Source organism: Fusarium verticillioides, chromosome 1 (genome assembly GCF_000149555.1).
Source record: "Fusarium verticillioides 7600 chromosome 1, whole genome shotgun sequence".
NCBI lineage: Eukaryota > Fungi > Ascomycota > Sordariomycetes > Hypocreales > Nectriaceae > Fusarium > Fusarium verticillioides.
The window spans coordinates 3,317,690-3,335,239 of record NC_031675.1 but is presented as its reverse complement, the minus strand read 5'-3'; the positions used below and the strand labels follow the sequence as shown (position 1 = coordinate 3,335,239).

The 17,550-nt window shown below is 49.2% G+C and overlaps 7 protein-coding genes across 14 annotated transcripts; 5 read left to right on the top strand and 2 right to left on the bottom strand.

Annotated features, from left to right (window-relative positions):
- On the top strand, positions 1-3,818 carry FVEG_14757 (hypothetical protein). 3 transcript variants are annotated; one of them, XM_018903729.1, is made up of 2 exons: positions 1-355; positions 445-3,818. In XM_018903729.1, the coding sequence occupies exon 2, from the start codon at positions 465-467 to the stop codon at positions 726-728; it is 264 nt and encodes an 87-aa protein (XP_018743505.1). In that variant the 5' UTR covers positions 1-355; positions 445-464; the 3' UTR covers positions 729-3,818. The 3 variants fall into 3 exon arrangements, with proteins under 3 accessions (XP_018743505.1, XP_018743506.1, XP_018743504.1); XM_018903730.1 differs by having other exon boundaries at positions 273-397; XM_018903728.1 differs by lacking the exon at positions 1-355 and having other exon boundaries at positions 375-1,426; positions 1,630-3,818.
- A 353-nt stretch (positions 3,819-4,171) lies between these two features.
- Positions 4,172-4,973, top strand: FVEG_00972 (hypothetical protein; the record flags this gene model as incomplete). Its single annotated transcript, XM_018887725.1, has 3 exons — positions 4,172-4,219; positions 4,384-4,693; positions 4,807-4,973. The coding sequence occupies 3 exons, from the start codon at positions 4,172-4,174 to the stop codon at positions 4,971-4,973; spliced, it is 525 nt and encodes a 174-aa protein (XP_018743507.1).
- On the bottom strand, positions 4,906-7,708 carry FVEG_00973 (hypothetical protein). 2 transcript variants are annotated; one of them, XM_018887726.1, is made up of 4 exons: positions 7,423-7,708; positions 6,187-6,551; positions 6,029-6,140; positions 4,906-5,977 (listed from the first exon to the last, which is right to left on the bottom strand). In XM_018887726.1, the coding sequence occupies exons 1-4, from the start codon at positions 7,443-7,445 to the stop codon at positions 5,431-5,433; spliced, it is 1,047 nt and encodes a 348-aa protein (XP_018743508.1). In that variant the 5' UTR covers positions 7,446-7,708; the 3' UTR covers positions 4,906-5,430. The 2 variants fall into 2 exon arrangements, with proteins under 2 accessions (XP_018743508.1, XP_018743509.1); XM_018887727.1 differs by having other exon boundaries at positions 4,942-5,977; positions 6,187-7,694.
- A 228-nt stretch (positions 7,709-7,936) lies between these two features.
- On the top strand, positions 7,937-9,803 carry FVEG_00974 (hypothetical protein). Of its 2 annotated transcripts, XM_018887729.1 has the most exons (3): positions 7,942-8,069; positions 8,126-8,524; positions 8,583-9,798. In XM_018887729.1, exons 2-3 carry the CDS (start codon positions 8,267-8,269, stop codon positions 9,543-9,545), a joined length of 1,221 nt encoding a protein of 406 aa, XP_018743511.1. In that variant the 5' UTR covers positions 7,942-8,069; positions 8,126-8,266; the 3' UTR covers positions 9,546-9,798. The 2 variants fall into 2 exon arrangements, with proteins under 2 accessions (XP_018743510.1, XP_018743511.1); XM_018887728.1 differs by having other exon boundaries at positions 7,937-8,524; positions 8,583-9,803.
- Positions 9,804-9,960: 157 nt separating this feature from the next.
- Positions 9,961-12,712, top strand: FVEG_00975 (hypothetical protein). 2 transcript variants are annotated; one of them, XM_018887731.1, is made up of 4 exons: positions 9,961-10,309; positions 10,375-10,505; positions 10,565-11,381; positions 11,432-12,712. In XM_018887731.1, exons 1-4 carry the CDS (start codon positions 10,250-10,252, stop codon positions 12,104-12,106), a joined length of 1,683 nt encoding a protein of 560 aa, XP_018743513.1. In that variant the 5' UTR covers positions 9,961-10,249; the 3' UTR covers positions 12,107-12,712. The 2 variants fall into 2 exon arrangements, with proteins under 2 accessions (XP_018743513.1, XP_018743512.1); XM_018887730.1 differs by having other exon boundaries at positions 9,961-10,505.
- A 300-nt stretch (positions 12,713-13,012) lies between these two features.
- Positions 13,013-14,738, top strand: FVEG_00976 (hypothetical protein). The gene is made up of 2 exons (XM_018887732.1): positions 13,013-14,626; positions 14,683-14,738. The coding sequence occupies exon 1, from the start codon at positions 13,458-13,460 to the stop codon at positions 14,040-14,042; it is 585 nt and encodes a 194-aa protein (XP_018743514.1). The 5' UTR covers positions 13,013-13,457; the 3' UTR covers positions 14,043-14,626; positions 14,683-14,738.
- Positions 14,739-15,305: 567 nt separating this feature from the next.
- On the bottom strand, positions 15,306-17,183 carry FVEG_00977 (hypothetical protein; the record flags this gene model as incomplete). 3 transcript variants are annotated; one of them, XM_018887733.1, is made up of 3 exons in its annotated part: positions 16,727-17,183; positions 16,116-16,357; positions 15,306-16,066 (listed from the first exon to the last, which is right to left on the bottom strand). In XM_018887733.1, exons 1-3 carry the CDS (start codon positions 17,062-17,064, stop codon positions 15,624-15,626), a joined length of 1,023 nt encoding a protein of 340 aa, XP_018743515.1. In that variant the 5' UTR covers positions 17,065-17,183. The 3 variants fall into 3 exon arrangements, with proteins under 3 accessions (XP_018743515.1, XP_018743516.1, XP_018743517.1); XM_018887734.1 differs by having other exon boundaries at positions 15,624-16,066; positions 16,474-16,749; XM_018887735.1 differs by having other exon boundaries at positions 15,624-16,066; positions 16,116-16,749.
- Positions 17,184-17,550: the final 367 nt, after the last annotated feature.

Sequence of the window (17,550 nt, the reverse complement as noted above, 5' to 3'; positions counted from 1 at the left end):
GTTTGCAGACCATCCCACACAATCACCACAAATCCCGCTCTTGACTGCAAGAACCCCATCGATATCAAGTCTCAAACCTCCGTTGTCGTCCGATTCACCTGCGGAATCTCCAATAGCTCATCAGCCAAGAGATGCTGCCTCTCTTGATCATGCACCGAGACTTCGATGCTTCCGTCACTGTGGGTGGCTGGGGAAGACGGCTGCGACTCAGCTCCCACGCGCTCCCACTGCACGCCCTCTACGACCCTAATTCTAACCACTAGGCTCATACGCCTGATCTCATGGATCCACTGTGCTTCGCGGTCGCATAATGGGCCGCTCATGGTGCTTCTCTTTTGAGCACTTTGTTTTGTCGGTGTGTTACGCGTGCGCGTCCTCTCCATCCGACCAGGAAAATGTTAGGCACCTTACTTTTCTATACCCTGCTGACTTGCTCTTTGACAGATACCAGTTGGTCTAGCGTCATGGCTTCGACTGATCTATGGTCCAAACACCTCGTGCTTGGTGTGCATCTGGGTCCATGCTTCAAATCCGAGGACCCTTCTCGCGTAACGAAAAATATCACATCAGACACCGGATCCAGAATGAAAGACTATCTATCTGCAATGCTTTCTGAATCTCGATGGTTGCATCATGAACACAGGCTTGTGTTTTATGCTGATGCATTTAGAGTCCCATCTGCTTGTCCAAGTATTACAATCTTATCACTTGGTTCAATTGGTGGGTGAGTGTGCGAGCATTTTTGCTGCTCCCATGGATCTCCGGATCTTTTTCCGGGAAGATCAAGTTGGGTAAACAGCCAGCGCTTTTCAAATCTGCCCAATCTGTCACGACATCCAATCATTTAAATAGGGCGAGCGGTTTTGAGGCTTCATTCGCCCAGAAGGCAGACCTGCTCGGCCTGCTCCATTCCTAAACAGCTTGGCCAGGTAATCAGGCCTGCGCTTCATGCATGCAGTTTAGCCACTTCTGGTCATCCATATCCCAAGTGGGCTATGCAGCGTATCCTTGACGATTCAGAACTTTGAAACCCATGCATGGCTACAGAAATGTACGTTTTGGTCATCTCGAGAGCCTCATCACCTTTTGAGACAAACGGGTTCAGTGAGACAGGGCCTGCTACGACTCTGAATGGCCTCCTCATCGCAGCATCAACGGCATTGCCCACCAATGCCGATGTGAATCCGATATGAAGGCCGGCCAATGTCTTTGCCCAACTACCTCAGCATATCCCATTGGTGAGCATAGGGATACCGCCATTATGACTCGAAGAGAGGATGCGATTTTCGGGCACTCACTCTAGCCCCCACGACAACGCAGAACCTCTCTAATTCAGTCTTTTCGGTTTCAGAGGCACATGCTTTTCGGTTCCCCTGATCTAACGCAATATTGATTCCAATACTGTATCATATTCGTTCTGTATCCGGTATGAAAGACAACCAGGAGATATTCTGGGCACTATTCATGGCGCAGCCTTTCCGCATGACACTCTTTCTAGAACAGGAACAACAATGCAGGTCTTGCTAGTGCTGGACTTTTATCTTTGATATCGCGTTGTTCTTTGTTTTTCCCTCCATTTCACCTTCACATATCATCATTCAGGGCTCATTCTGACCGAGAGTGGCCCAGTTGCGCTGATAACTTTACTACGGCCGAGAGTCACTATGCGCACTCAGAGAATTCCACTAGCTCGCAGCAGAAGACCTTAGAACACTGACTGGTTACCTCTCTTTCAGTTATCAAGTGGCGTAGGGTATCTCCCGAACATGCGGTCTGGATCCCTGTCCGAGTTTTGGGCCCACGTTCATCGTATGTGAAGAGATTTCCAGCAGAACGATACACCGTTCTGGATTTTGCTGCTTCTTCGCAAGGATTCCAGGCTCTTGGCAGCGTCAGTCTCAACGAGCATCATGTCATATGACGAGGCTGCGGCTGGGAATCCAGGAGACAGAGGTGCCCTGTGTCTATAACACCCGCGCCTTAGTATTCGATATCTGAAACACTCACGGACATCAGCATAATGAAATTGTTTACACCACAATCTCACCTAAGGGATTAAAAGTTGGCACATGCGGTATTCCAGGATCAAGAATCGCCGACAATGCAGCTTGGTAACCCAGAAATGTTAACGTGGGACAGGTATGTCGCAGCCGACAAACTGCAATGACACTCACAGCATCTTGGAACAAAGAATCTCACGTTCCCTTCTGGAGGACGAAACAGACAGAGTTGTCTTTATATAGACTAGTCTTGTTTTGCAAGTGCAATTTGGACCCCAATCAAGTGTGTTTTGCGAAGCTGGGGTATCATGTGCATATCAACATCCGAATACTCTGAAGCGAAGGCACTGATAGCAACTGGTCTCCAAGCTATCCATGGAACCTTACTCCTCGAAGCTAAGATTGTAAAACTACGATCCATGAGATCATCCACTTTGCTGTTTTAGATAAAGTCACACATCTTGTATAGCAATTGTTAACTACTTTTAGTGTCTGACACTGGGGTCGGCCAGTAGATCACCATCTCTCTCAGGAGTTATTCAAGTACCATCAAGAGCACTTGATAGCCGTGGCTTCCGGGTAGCATCGCGAACATCACGCCGGACATTCTGCCCGGTCAACTAACCAAGATCTGATACCTTGAGCATCGTCAAGTGCATGAAGACAAAGAAATACTAGGACTTGAGCTTGAGTGTATTTGACCTTGGCTCCAGATACGCAATGGGACAATCGTTACTTTCTCCTATCTAGAGAATGACCAGCAGTGAATATGGTAGAGAGAAACCTGGTGCTTTTTGCTGCATCCCGGACACGACCCTGACAGCTGAGAAGGGGCCTTTCAGCTACTTGATCTCATGAGCGGGTATGTTTCTGAAACAAGTGGCTTAGACAAAAGGCTGGGCCTACAAGGTTTTGACATAAGGAAGCGGGGGTACCCAGGTAGCAGGCCTAGACGAGTTGAAGGATGACAGTTCCAATATCCAACAGCTCTCTACGACAGTATCTTATCCTATGACCGTGCAGTCTGGAATGCGCCGTTACGGGAATTAATGGGCAGCATCGGAGTTATCCGGGCGAAAAGGATATCGGTTCCAGAATGCATAAACGGACTGCGCCACCAGGACCTCCTCAGATACACTATTAGCCTTGGCAATACTCCGTGTCTAGCATAACTGACGGGTAATACATCCCGATCTTTTCTTCTCATACGAAGCTGGTGATGCATATGGCTAAGAGGAGTTGTCGAGGATGCATTCAGGCCCGCGGTATCGAGAACTTCTGGTGTAGGTATCCCATGCACAAACACAGCACCATATCGCGATCATGAACCAGAATCACATCAACGGTTTAGTCCTTAGTTGAACCTATCTGATGTTAGGTTCTGGCGAGTGCATTGGGAGAGCAGCCTGACCGTACCTAATAAATGGGCTCGCGGTGTCATTGTGTCGTGAACATCGTTACACTGGTAACTGGTGCCTTGGACACACATCACCCTTGTTGGTGGCTTTTCAAACTATCGTCAGCCAAATCGTCAGCGGTTATTTTACGCTATGTCCTCAGTTTTGTTCCTACGGTTCGCTATTGATACCGTGGGGCCTCGTGCTTTGTCATTGACGATAGGTTCTGATATTGCACTATTGAGACCGGGTTTATCTATCTCTGCCTTTTAAGAAAATAGCTCCAGTTCATATATATACTCCTATCATCAGATCTCTGTGCCTTTGTCCCCCGAAGACCTCCACAATCTGGGACGGCCTGCGTCACTCGAAATCGTCGCCTCTTGTAAGCGCCCATATCAGGTGTGTCCATCAGTCACACAACAAGAGATCTCGTAGTTGAGTAGCAAATCCGCTTCGGTAGATACTCCTATCACAAGGGCAATGATAGCACAGTGTGCGTCATGGTTCAGGTGTTGATGCTCGCACACGATTCGCCCAGTGTATCGCCGTTGCGTGCAAACTCCTCTGTTGTGGTCTCGGAGAATGCAGTTATAATACGAGACAGGGATGCGTTTTCTCAACACATCAAGTCGTATGCATCTGCGCCCATCCTTGCCTTCAAGACTAGATCCGAAGCAGTGAGATAGAAAAGCCTATTAGCAGCTTCTTAGCTCGTTCTTCTTCTTTTTAGAAAAAGAATGAGACTCGGCATTCAGTCGAACATCTTTCGATATGAAGTTGACGAACTTCCCTATACTCATTCCTGCCTTCACAGCTCAAGTATGTTGGGACTGTAGTTTTCTTCGCCTCCTGTATATATCACTGTGGATTGTCTCCAGCTCAAAGCCTGTGCTTTCAAACCCTACCAGCACCATGTTTCCCCTACCCAGCGATTTACTCCCATTCAGAATAGATTCACGTATCACTAATTCTTTGGATGATAGATCGCCATAAATGATCCTCTTGTCATCACCTCTAACCTCCTCAACATCCCCTTTGCTCCCAAGGCGGGTACTCTCGTCTCTGAGCCGGGATATGAGCTTCCTCTAGAGGCGACGTTCATCCAGGGCGGCGACTTTATTCGGCGTGATCCTGATGGCCAATGGGTCAAGCTTGAAGTAACAAGTGTTGCGCGTGATACTTCTGGCTCCCTGTTGCGTTTTAGCTACAATGGAGTCGTCAACATGGCGGGAGATGAGGGTAAAGTGATTCGAGGAGATACGAATGCCACGACGACTGGTTTTGGAAATGCATGTGAGTCACCGGGTTATATGATATGGTTGTCGACCTGACGTTGAGCCACCATCCTACCCACATTGTTTTGAGCTGCTTTGGGACAACTCTGGACTTGATACTGACGATGTCAGTTGTGCAGATTAGGTTCGAGACTGATGCTCCTGGGTTGAAACTTCTGCAGGACAAGTTGTATGTTGGCTCGGGAAGGTTCGTTATCGAGGAAGATCGGCCAGTCATTGTGGAATACAAAATCAGCGAGGTAAGCGCCCAGTGTAACAAAGGATCGAAGAATGACTGAAAGGCATGACGGGACGAGATATCGGTTAGCCCGGGTATGAATCGATTAATCTGATAGCAGGGATCTATGAGTTGACAGGATGGGTCACGTTCGTGATTTTCTACACTACGTTGCTTCAGTTTTCGAAATCTATTTGTGTTTGGGGACCTAGAAACAAGCCTCACATCGATAGGTCAAAGTTCCTACTTCGCATGTCTACCACCAGCCGTGTCCCCTTGATAGTCAAGCTCCCCTCGAAGCTCCAAGTCGTGGCTCCCAAACTCCATTCTGCAGCTCTTTTACTACTGCAAGCATATGCTTTATCGTGCGGTCCCATTTAAGCTGCCTGGTCTATCAACATTCCGACTCCAGGTTGGATACAGGCCCTCCAGGTTGTGTATATGGGAGTCGATCCACAGGATTAAATACCCCATCTTCTCCGCCTTTCGTGTTACGCTACACCGGTACTAGTCCACGCTTATTGGGGGACATTGGAAAGCTGCAGAAGACGCTCGCCGGCGCGGATGTTGGCATACTCATATGCCTTGGACTCGGGAGGAAAAGTTCCGTTGGCGGCCCAAAGATCGATCAGAGGCTGCATGGGCTCCAGCTCAGCGGGCTTGAGCATATCCAGAGCCGTAGCCGTCAGGATAAAGTGTGAGAAACAACTGTTGAGCTGCTTCTCCAGGTTGAGATGGTAAAATGGCTCGGTAAAATGAGCCCAGTAGAGATGAGCATAAACTCGGAACATTTGTCGGAAAATCATCTGGCAGATATCGACGAACTTATCAGGGAAGCCTGATCGCTTTCCGATGTACTCGGGCTCGCCAGGGTTCGAGAGTTGGGACAAAGGTGTGGTGGTGATCGAGGGGTTGTGGGCGTACGAGACACCAGAAGCATCAGTTGGGAAGATGTTGGTGTCGTCGATTTTACCAGAAATCCATCGCTGCATAAGAGTCATGTACTCATAGGCGGGAAGCTCAACAGGCTCCCTGTTACGGTTGAGCCAAGTAAAGGAGTGGTTACTAGCAAGAGTAAGTGAATGTATGGTCTGGCAAAGAGTGCTGATAACTCACGCTCCAGCAGACATGCGTGGGCAGCTGGTAGAGTTGCAGATGGATGTACCATCATCCTCCTTCTCGTGGAGAACTCTAACAAAATTCCACAGGTTGCGGTAATGCTCAACAACTGGACGGCGTTAGGACCCGTTGTGATATCAAAGTTTCATTCTTACCCTGGTGTGCAATCCACTCGCCTTGCTCGACCGTCTTGGGTCGAGCACTCAGTGTCATGAAATTACCCTTTACTATGTGCTTAGCATATTGGGCATTGAGCCACAGAGGGAGAGGTCGAGGAAGATGATAGGAAGAGATTAGTTCGTCACCGCTCATGACGCCGCTGGAGTCATCCATGCCAATGGTCTGGGCGAGTGAAGGAGAGTTAGGCAGAGGGGGAACCTTGGGAGCTAGACTAGCTGAGGAAGACTGGCTCCCTTGGGTAGGCAGCTCTGGCGGGGGAGGCTGACTGGCAGTAGAACCAGTTGGGCTCTTTTGAGGGCCAGAAGAAGGCTTAGCTGAGCCACCTCGGAATCGAGCGTTACTGGTGATGTTGGGTCAGCAAATGTAAGTAGGTAATGAGATGGATGCTATCGAAATAGGACCGAGTTGAGTAAGGAATAAAAAAGTCACTTCAAGTCAGCACAGGTACAGGTAAGTTAAGGTACCTGAGGTAGAGCACCTATCCATGGATGTGACAGCACACTATGCTTGAAATGGCACACATGGTTGAAACACTGACAGGTCCGCCCATGGCAGCCGCAGAAAAGCGCCATGCGTGGCGCCCTTGCAAGGGAGAGGAATGATGATAGGAAAGGTATAGTAGGTGAGTAGGTAAGGATGATGATATATGAGTAAGAAACTATCCATCATGTCCCATAGGCACTACCAGAGAATGCCCATCATGACGAGGGTTTTTTTTTTTTTGGTTTTTTTTTTTTTAAGAGTGACCAGTTTCTTGGAAAGAAACCTCAAGCAACGTCTTCAGAGGCTCAAAGCATTGAATGTTTTCAGCTCATGAACCTTTGGGCCATGTCTTGGATGAAGTACTAGTGTACCAGGGGACCACATGGTGAGAGTGATTGTGTACAGTTGGCCTTCAGTCTCGGTAGTTGTCCTGCACTGCGACAAGGAGTACGCAAGGGTGTTGGCTCCAGGTTCGAGTGTATCCGAAATGAAGAATTTGCATGCAATGTTGCACTCGCATGGGAGTAGAGGGTCGTGGCTGGTGGATATAGGTATTTTACCTCTACAAGAGGTGGCGGCTCTTTTAGGATTCATGATGAAGACATGACAAGAACAGTGGCAGAATCTGGAGACAGGCCACACAGAAGCGATGCTGACGATGAAGATCCAATGACGAGCAAAGACAAATTGAGATGATACTGATGAAGAATAAGAATATATATACTCACATGCCAGAAAAGAGGTTCGACATGGTTGACAGAAAGGCGGGGTGAAATCGTGAGCAAAGGTGCCTGAGAAGGATTCCACGAAGGCTTCCCAAATAGAGGGAGAACGCGCTCAAGTCGGTATTAGAGTGTGTTCGGTGACTGGCTTGAGCGGTCGTTGGTATTATCTTCCGCCTGGCTGAGACTGCGTGTTGTTGTCAGGATCAATATCAGATCAAATCCGATATCAGCAGCTGGAGTCGGTTTGAGAAAGGGGGTTTTTGAGGTGTCGGTGTCGGGGCTTGGGCTTCCCAGATTGATGAATAGCGGCTAAGTACCCCGTAGCTTTAGCGGATGAGCGCCACAACGGGGTCTCACGCTAGTGCATCGCACCCATCGCATCCCGTCTCCAGAAGCCTCCCTGCTCGTCTCACGCGACTGGCTCTGTTTGTCACCTGAAGCGCGCCATGCCTGTTTCAGAGCATTCGAAGGGGACCATCTTTGGCACTCCTGCCATTTCTCGGCCACCTCCTCCTTTCAAACCTCCTAGGCACTGTTCCTTCGTTCTCGTCTCCACTAACTTGAGGCAGAGGAACTTGAGGTTGCCATCTATAAATGTGTGGCACAGATTGTGGCTGTGGATATCGACAAAACAGACATTGCAGTGGCTGGTGCACCTACCTCCCAACCTCAGGCCTACCTAGGTACCTAACGTTAGTTACCTTAGTGCCACAATCAGCTAAACGGATCCACGGTCGCCGAAACTAAAGCGCGACTGCAAGCTCACTTTGCGCGCAAACCAACCGCTTCTTTCACTGTTCCCTTCCATTGCTTAATTCATCCTCCGCCACCACAAAAAACCCACAACATGTCCGACATAGAGGACCCAATTGACTCAGTCGACGAAGGCGGCGACGACCTCTTTGGCGATGATGGCGACGATGATGTCGTACCTACCAAGGAGCCTGTCCATGAGGATGATGAACTTGCTTCGGACCCAGAAGGGGACAGCTACGCGCGGTATCGCAACGATGACGACGACCAGACTCAAGTCCAGACAAAAGAACGAGCTATTCAAAACGTCGAAACTTATCGACATCGAATTCCGAAGCCTAAAGATGGCGCGGTATGCATTTTTCTTACTTGCTCTGAAAAGCCGCCTGGCGCTGACTTTGAAGGCATAGCTTCGAATTCTACGGATCCCCAAGTTCATGAAGATAATGCCTGAAGTGTACGATCCCGAGACGTTTGAACCGACAGAATTCGACCTGGCAAATGCTAAAGCTGAACATCCTAAGCATGTCGCCCGAGTACGAAAAGATCATAGCACCGGCGAATTCAAGAGTAATACAAACATCTTTCACTGGAGCGACGGATCAGTGACCATTTCCGTTGGCGGAGAGCACTATGAGATCCAGAGAAAGGCGCTCGCCCCACCACCAGACAAGCCCTACAACGAGGTCAATGATGGTCACTACTACGCTGCTGCCGCTGAGTTGCACAGCAACATCCTTATGACGGTTGGGCATATCACAGAGCAATACAATGTTCGACCCAACAAGGCAGTTGGAGATGACGCGCTGACTCTCCTAGCTGAGAGGATGGCTGTCGCCAGTAAGCCTGTGAATGCAACTGACATGATCATCCAAACTACTGTCGACCCCGAACTCCAGAAGAAACAGGCCGAATTGGCTGAGAAGGAAAGAATGAAGGCACAGAGGCGACGCGAGAATGCTGCCGCCAAGATGGATGGTGGGTACGGCCGATCACGAGGAGGGCTATCTATTGGGGATCTTGAAGGTGGACGCCGAGGCGCGGCAGGCTCTCGCAAGCGCGGCGCACCTGGGTCGGGCAAACCTAGAAGGCGAAGAGATGAGGAATCAGATGAGGAGCTTGAGCATGCTGTTGGTCGGCATGAAGGCTACTCCCTCGACGATGGTTTCATCGTCAACAGCGACGAAGAAGTGGAAAGCGGAGGCGATGATGACGACGAAGATGACTTTCCCGATGACGACGAAGAGGAGAAGCCTCGCTCCAAACGTCAGAGGACAAGGGATCGCAGTGAGGACGAAGATGATCTCAGTGCAGTTGAACAAGTGGCAGGAAGATCCCGCAGGAGAAATGTCATCGATGATGATGACGACTAAAATGGACATCTGGAGTTTCAGAGACAGCGGGATGGGTATTTGCATGGTGAGCAAGGGAGGCCATTGCTGCATAATATGATTATATCAAAACTGTCTCCAAGACATAGTATCGCACAAATTGGTTGTTTTTGTATTATATTTTAGACTTTTGGGGGTAATAACAGCAAACCACATCCTTATTAAATCCCTTGTACGAATCCTTGGCCCATATTCCATACAACAAGCCACAATATAACAAATAAACCACTTTGTCACAAAAAGATTGTTCGTGCGACACTGAGTGATAAATAGGTACTAGCGATACATATTTATATGCATGTGAGCGTGGCTCAATCTCCGAGATACCATGTCTCAGAAACTGGTGATCTCATTGGCAATCACATGCCGATTTAGCGTCAAGCATTACCTTACCTTACTCTGCTGGAGGAAGTAGGTACTTTGTTGAACAGCTGCGGGGGGCTCTACGGAACTCAACAACAACTTACCTTATCTTGCCTGTCCTATAAAATGATATCTCGGTTTTCTGATTGACGAACCTAAACACCTCAAGAAGCCCACCTCACCGGTTCTGCATGCGGTCTCTAGCGTTTATGACATATTCCCAAGGCACACTGGGTAGCGTGCCATCTCGTCGCTAAACACTCGCAAAACACAACACTCCGCAAATGGTGCTTGTGCCTGTGATCGGCCCTCGGTAACGCGCAATGGGGGTGGTAATCACCGTATGGGGTGTCGTCGTGGATGTGGCCAGCTTCTGGCAGAGGGTAAACTCTCTGTTCCTCCTATCCGTGATACGCGACGTTTGTCGTTCCTAACTATGTCGTTGCAGAAGCTGCGGAGCTGGTACACGCGCAAAAGCCCTGTTGAACTATGGCTAGACCTATTGAGAACCGCCGAGGCCTTTGAGGACTGGGAGGAGGCCGCGCTACACTTGGATAACCTCCTGGGCCTTGATCTATGGCAAGTCTGCTTCCAAAATGTCATGTCGACTTAGATGCGTTACGCTAACGAGTTAACAGGAGGAACAATCCAGCTTCTAAGTACTACGACTGGAGACTCATTGCAGAACGCCTAGACTCCCTCGCGACCGCGCGGGAAGACGGAAACTTCCAGCAGCTCGTCAACCTGTTAAGATCCGGCCTGGTGCGAAACCTCGGGAACATCACCTCGCCCAAACTCTACAATCGATCATTTGCCGGAACCAAGTATCTTATAGAAGAGTACATCACCCAGATTGCCGAAGCAGTGGAAGACATTCGCGCTCTGCCTACAACTCCGTCGGCTATACATGGTATGGGGCCATCCTTGACGACGCAGATGAAATTGGACTGTATCCACGATACAAGACAGGCTTTTGGCAGGAGTACACTCGTCCTTCAAGGTGGTGCGATATTTGGTATGTGCCATTTGGGCGTTGTGAAGGCTCTCTTTCTGCGTGGTTTACTCCCGCGCATCATTACGGGAACGGCTACAGGCGCCTTGATCGCGGCTCTGGTCGCTATTCATACAGAAGATGAGCTACCGGCTGTTTTGAGTGGCGATGGCATTGACCTCTCGGCATTTGCTTCCAAGAATGGTCATGAGAATGGGGAAACGTCAACGGCTCAGGCCTTCAGGTCACGGTGGGAAACTCTATGGCGGAGGATCAGGCGTTTCTCCAAAGAAGGTTACTTTCTTGACGTGACTGTTTTGGAGGAGTGTGTGAGGGCCAATGTTGGTGATTTGACTTTCGAAGAGGCCTATAACCGGAGCAAGAGGGTGCTGAACATAACTGTTGCGACGGAGGGTCAGGGCGGTGTACCGACGCTCCTCAACTATCTGACTGCGCCTAATGTGGTATGTTCTTGAACCACTGCCTTTTCATGAAGCCTGCTGACTCGTCTTAGTTGATCTGGACCGCTGCTGTAGCGTCGAATGCCTCATCGCCCTCTCTCTATGGCCACCGTAAGACGACCATGCTCTGCAAGGACGCTCATGGCAACATCGTACCGTGGGCACCAGCTAACACAATTGACTTTCGACATTGGACTCACACATCCTACTCGGATCGAGACTCACCCTTACGGCGTATTGCTGAGTTATTCAACGTCAATCATTTCATTGTCAGCCAAGCTCGACCGTATCTCATTCCCTTCATTCAGTCTGATATGCATGGCCCATCTTTAGTAGAGTCACGGAGCAAGACAACGCAGATATCTGCCTTTCTCGTACGCATGGTAGGGCTGGAGATAAGGCACCGTCTAAGTCAGCTGGACACACTAAACCTCCTGCCAACCGGTATCCGCCGCTTCCTGGTCGATGAGCAAGTCCCGGCTGCCTCCATGGTTCTCGTGCCCGAAGTGACAGCGGGGGACTTTGTGCGATTACTAGAAACTCCGACACGGGAGACCCTTAACTACTGGGTTCTCAGAGGTGAGAGGAGCGTTTGGCCTGCCGTAGCCGCCCTAAGAATCAGGTGTGCTGTCGAGAATGAGCTCGACAGGTCATATCAGGTAGTCAGGAAGTTCAAAGCCCCGGGCTTACGACGAAAGGGGAGCATGGCCGCTACACTGCAGGCTTAGAGAAGAGAACGCAATGTATAGTTTGGCTCAGCCGTTACGGATATCAGAGCGACTTGAACACTTCATCCAAAGTTGTTGGGACAATGGTTACATGAAAATACCAGCCCTTCTTTATTGACACCTATCAGAAACAGCAGAAGGATGCTTTACTTGGCACGGAAGTATGTCTACCTGAGGTACTCAGGAATCGTTATCTGCGTTTTTACTCACGGGAGGAGCTTGCTGTGTCTAGGACTTGTCTTCTTTTTACCTCTGATAACAATTTCCATCTTTCTTGTCATATCCTGCATTTGTTTTTCCAGCATTGATCACCATTGCTCGATATTGGGAAGGCCTCAAAACAAGTATCAGCAGGAATCTGTAACAGGAACTCTGCCAACTATACCACACGACCACTCAAGTCATACAAGTTAGCCTTCAGCAATGACAGCGAATTAATATACCTATGCAAGAACTCGCAATCAACAGGATGCAATCTAATTTCGTGACTGCACAACAATTCTCTGGGACACTCATCAGTATGCAGAATAGAGCCCAAGTCTACGTTCAGGCAGTCTCCATTTATAGAACCAATGAAGGACAATAAAAAGACGGTTTTCTGGGCAGGAATATGGACAGGAGGGGGGATGGTGACTCTGGTAACAATACCTCAAAGTTGGCAAAACACCTCTCTCTGATGGTCACATCCGTAGAGTCAGATATAGAAGGACCAAATTCCTTTTATCCCAAAATAGACCTCCTCGTTAGCAGGGCGTCAAAAGAGAATGAGGCGGTTGGCTCCGATAGGTAAGCAGTAGTTCATGTCTAATGCGAAAGGGGTTAGAGGAGGCTCTGCCATGCAGCAATGACACCACTTTCAAGAGATGACGATACCAAAGATACATAGATTTCAGTATGCCACTATGCAAATAACACATGTTCCCCACGTACCGTATTCTTGAGGCTGTTTTGATCGAGACCGCGTCAGAAGTGCACCAAGCCAGGGGCACTGCCAACGCATCGTTCATGGCGTCCGGAACAATTGACGAATGGATAGGGCTGGATCATAGGCTTATGCAGTCAATGGTTTATGGTGTTGGGCTAAGGGGTTCATGAGTTCAAAAGCTCTGGCCTCACCCACCTCGTCGGGCCAGTATTTGTTTCCAGAATATCTCACAGCGAGACAAGACAAATCAAGTCATCGAAACACAGTCAACGCTTGTGCTGCTCGGCGCTTCGCCTTGGGCGAATATGCTAATTAACATTAGTAGCTAAGCATTACTGAGTATCACGACGTCTATCTTGTCGCTTGGTTTGGAACCACATTACACCACATCTGACGTATACACACCAGATTCTTGGGCTCATCAACATGGCCAGCTTGACTCTTCCTGATAAGAATGAAAGCAACTCGGATTCTTCCATGTCACTCTCGTCGTCCATACTTCTTGAAGACCACAGTTCTTCCATCTTGGACATTTACGGCCAAGCCATGGACGTGGATGATTATCAACACCCTTCTCCTCCCACCATGGATATGTCAACATCCATGGTTCTCGAGCGCACCGCGGCAATCAGAACATTCCCTTTTGAAGCCGACGACTTCTCGATGAGAGGCTGGACCACTGTTGGCACATCCTCCTCCGCCTCCTCCGAAACCACATGCCCCGCTCCGGCGTCCGTGTCCGTGTCCGCCTCCGTCGCTGATCTCACGGCATCCGAGCTGCTGCTCCGCCTGGAACTCCAGGATACCCGGCCTTCAGGCTCGCTTGCCAGTCCCGGTTCGCACGTGGTGCGCGACCGTGCTTGTGAAATGTCCGTCGGTAGCGATAGCCTATTCAGCTACAGCTACACCTTTGTCCAAGATGATCAAGGACTTTGCGGAATCGGAGCGTGGGCTGATATTACGACAAGTTCTTTCGTCGCCAAGAACAGGCGAATCACTCCGCGACAATGATAATTTCAGCAAAAAAAATATTTTTTTCATTTCCTTTTTTGAGTTTGAAAAATCAAGGAATGTCTTGGGGCATGGATTCCTTGTCTGTTTCCGGCCGGCAGTTTGTCTATCGTCCTTTGGGCTGCCACGCGCTGAACGGTTCCGCGTTTCATGTACAGTATCTCTTATTCTGCTGTTCATCTGAACTCATGCGCGATGATGGCATTTGTTTGCCTATGCTCTTACGAAATTCTCCACTCGTGCTTTTGTTACATCAGTCATTACTTTGCTCTGAAGAACCTCAGCAGTAACTTGGTTAGTAGGTAGTTAGCTACTGTGTTTCAAGATGGGATCAACGAAAGACAAGACAGGATCGCCACAGCCACAAACAACAGGAATGCTCACTGACGCAAGGGGCATGCGATCAGATCATCTAAGTCAGACTAGCTAGATCGGTTACATCGACAAGAATCCATTACATTTGACTGGAAACTTGGCCATGATCTCCACGGTTATACTGAGAAATGTAACACAAGCCCTCCACAAACTTGCAAGGACACGATCGTCATGGAGGAATTTGAGCCATGTGATGTTTGCTGCATTAGGTAGAGAGCCTATGACGCACCCCATGAATGAAACGCAGTCTCGCTCACCATTCCAGTTCTTGAATGGCCTTATACATGTCATTTAATTACCGGTGTGCGACAAATTTCGGGCAAATAATGACAACTGCTGTGTACTGTGAATGATGGATGATCCTTTGTGTAATAAGGATGCACATAACACCCACTATGCGGAACCTATTTGTATCAAGATAACGAGGCATATCTCGGCATCGAATGGAAGGTCAGATTAGAACCACAAAAAGTGCGGCAATTCTTTGATACTATCCAGGCTGTAATCGAGGACGGACGCATCAATGAGACACGGAGATTGTAGAATGTCGAATGTCCACTGATATCATGCGCCGTTATAGTAGGTCGTCCCTGGTACTGTTGCATACCCGTCGGCCTAGGGATTGATTTGGCATTCGTCCCGTTGAATTGTTACTTTGAAACAGCAATTGGGCCGCAGGAAGGGATGGCAGATCAGACCGGGAACCTGCATGTAAGGATGTTGGAGGTGTGGAGTAACCAACACAAGGAAATCCAGACGACGGGACTCGGGGACAGCAAAAGACATACCTCAAACGTTGTTTACTCTCCACATAGGTTCGCCAGGACATATCAGAAGCTTAGAGCAGAAAACACACGCTTCTTGGTGACCAGTTGTAAACATACAAAATTCACACGATCAATGTCATAAGATGCTCTACGGGCTACAAAGTCTTCAGCATGAAAAGACATCACAAAGACGAAACAAGTGTTTAAAAACAGACCAACTCGAGTCTAATTGATTTCTAAATACCAGGCTTTCTTCCTCTCAGACAAGCCAAAGCAAGGTTCATCGGTGGATATAGCCGGCCGCGACGCCTCATAGGGTAACCGGAAAAGAATAAAACAAAGGCCATCATTAAAGTAGAATTATACACCCGAAACTGGAGTCTCATCAAACCGCTCTTTCTTCATCCCATTTATGCGCATAAAACATTATGTCCATAACTTAGTTGAGGTAAACCATGGCCATAACGGCACCGGCAATAAGAGCCAGCGAGGATGTCATACGAGAAGCACCGCTCTCGGGGACGCTGGGGACACTGGTCTCGCCGCCGGCACTGCCAGTCTTGGAGGGAGTGGGGTGAGCAGCAGGAGTGGTAGCGTTCTTGGAAGGAGCATGAGTAGGAATGATGGGCTTAGCAACAGTGGTGGTCTCCTCAGCGGACTTGGTGACGCTGGCAAGGGTGGTAGACTCCTTGGTGGAAACGGCAGCAGTGGTCTCAGCAGTAGCGGTGGCGGACTTGGTGACAGAGGGAGCGGCGTATGATCCCTTGTAGGGGAACTGAGCGCTGTAGTTGACCTCGCCAGCCTTGTCGGTGATCTTGAAGTTGTAGGTGTCGGAGGGAAGCTCAGAGGGGGTGAAAGTGAAAGAGTCACCAGTGGCATCGGCTATTGTGGGTCAGCAAGATATGGCATATTCAATAATGGTGAGACATACTGGTCAGGGTCTTGTAGTCAGAGAGATCGTCAGAAGGGCCGTTCTGGAGGACAATGGTGCAGCCATCATCACAGCCAGAGTACTTGATGGTGTAAGGCTGGCCCTCAGTGAGATCGAACTCGGTGTTGAGGAAAGCAGGCTTAGCCAGGGCCACGGAGGCGAGGGCAGCAATGGTAGCGAGAGTGTACTTCATTTTGAAGGTTGGTGAGATTTGGTGGGGTTGAAAGAATGACTGAGTATTACTAGCAGGCGGATTAGTTATTGTTTCTGGAATTCTGTTTCGGTAAATCGTAAATAGTAGCGAGACTATGAGAAAATGGCGTGTGTGATGATACTGCAATATTCGGGTTGGGTGTACCAGGCTGTACGAAGAGCTATGTAAACAAGCCACAGGCTGTACGTGGGCTGCCAGGCTGATTCGATGTCATCAGTAGCTGACAGTGCCGGCTGGTGCCAGCTTGTTTGACTTCTATCCATTGCTGGCGCTGTTGCCCCAGCCGTATTGCATTACACTTAAGTGCATCCTTCTTCGTAGGTATCCCAGGCACACGAAGTTCGATGTATGTGGATGTTGTCCATATAGGGAAAGGCTGAAGAAGATAGCAACTTACATTAGGTAGTGGGAAATAGGCACAACGAAGTAGCGAATTGACTGAGGCGTTGATAGAGAAGAAGGAAGGAGGGAGATTCGAGAGAAGGAGGGAGGCTTATTATAATGAAGGGAACGCAGAGCTAGTGACAATATTGAGAGCAATAAGGGGATACATTCAGACGCTACCGATGGCAATCCAATCCAACCTAATCCCACGAGACCATGGCACCAACTTACTCTATCCCATCCCACCGAACTAAGGGCCGGGGTGTATGTGCAGAGCAGAGGGGGTGGAGGGGTGGGTAAGTTGTATCCGTAGAGTGAGGTGTAGTAGCGCAGGTAGCGGTTGTTGGACATGCCTTCCGCAGGTTCAACTGAATTCAATTGTGAGCTTTGTCCCTTCTTCCTCAGAGCTCCTTCCTCCTTTCGCTTTCCATTTCCCTTTCCCTTCCAGGTTCTTTCCACTTTCACCCAAGGGACCCCGTCCCCCACTTCCCTGCCAGTACATACCTCCTAGCTTGCCTTGGTCTGATAATCCATTTTCCTCTCTCTCAACCCATGCCATTCTTTCTTGGCCCATCTCGCTACATCATCACATTCCATCCACTGGCAGGCCATCCACGGCCTTCCAATTCCCGAATCAGAACGGACCCTATCAGATCCCTGCCACGCAAATTAGCCATATCCTAGCGTCCTTCACGCATGCCAGCGCTATGCCCTTTGTGGCGCACACTTCAAGCTTTCTGTGGATTCGCCCTCCAGGCTAAGGGGATGTGCCAGCTCCACCTGCAAGACCAACGGACAACCTCTAGGATGATTGCTGTGCCTGACAGCCAGAGTGGG

What these genes read in the sequence shown, in the direction of transcription:
- FVEG_00974 (XM_018887728.1), top strand. Translation starts at nt 8,267, where the DNA reads ATGTCCGACATAGAGGACCCAATTGACTCAGTCGACGAAGGCGGCGAC. An exon ending in CGAAGCCTAAAGATGGCGCG is followed by an intron (nt 8,525 to 8,582) that starts GTATGCATTTTT and finishes TTGAAGGCATAG; the next exon opens with CTTCGAATTCTACGGATCCC.
- FVEG_00973 (XM_018887726.1), bottom strand. Translation starts at nt 7,445, where the DNA reads ATGTCGAACCTCTTTTCTGGCAT. An exon ending in TCGAACCTCTTTTCTGGCAT is followed by an intron (nt 6,552 to 7,422) that starts GTGAGTATATAT and finishes CAACATCACCAG; the next exon opens with TAACGCTCGATTCCGAGGTG. An exon ending in CCACGCATGTCTGCTGGAGC is followed by an intron (nt 5,978 to 6,028) that starts GTGAGTTATCAG and finishes TACTCTTGCTAG; the next exon opens with TAACCACTCCTTTACTTGGC.
- FVEG_14757 (XM_018903728.1), top strand. Translation starts at nt 396, where the DNA reads ATGTTAGGCACCTTACTTTTCTATACCCTGCTGACTTGCTCTTTGACA.
- FVEG_00975 (XM_018887730.1), top strand. Translation starts at nt 10,270, where the DNA reads ATGGGGTGTCGTCGTGGATGTGGCCAGCTTCTGGCAGAGGGTAAACTC. An exon ending in CTCCTGGGCCTTGATCTATG is followed by an intron (nt 10,506 to 10,564) that starts GCAAGTCTGCTT and finishes ACGAGTTAACAG; the next exon opens with GAGGAACAATCCAGCTTCTA. An exon ending in ATCTGACTGCGCCTAATGTG is followed by an intron (nt 11,382 to 11,431) that starts GTATGTTCTTGA and finishes GACTCGTCTTAG; the next exon opens with TTGATCTGGACCGCTGCTGT.
- FVEG_00976 (XM_018887732.1), top strand. Translation starts at nt 13,458, where the DNA reads ATGGCCAGCTTGACTCTTCCTGATAAGAATGAAAGCAACTCGGATTCT.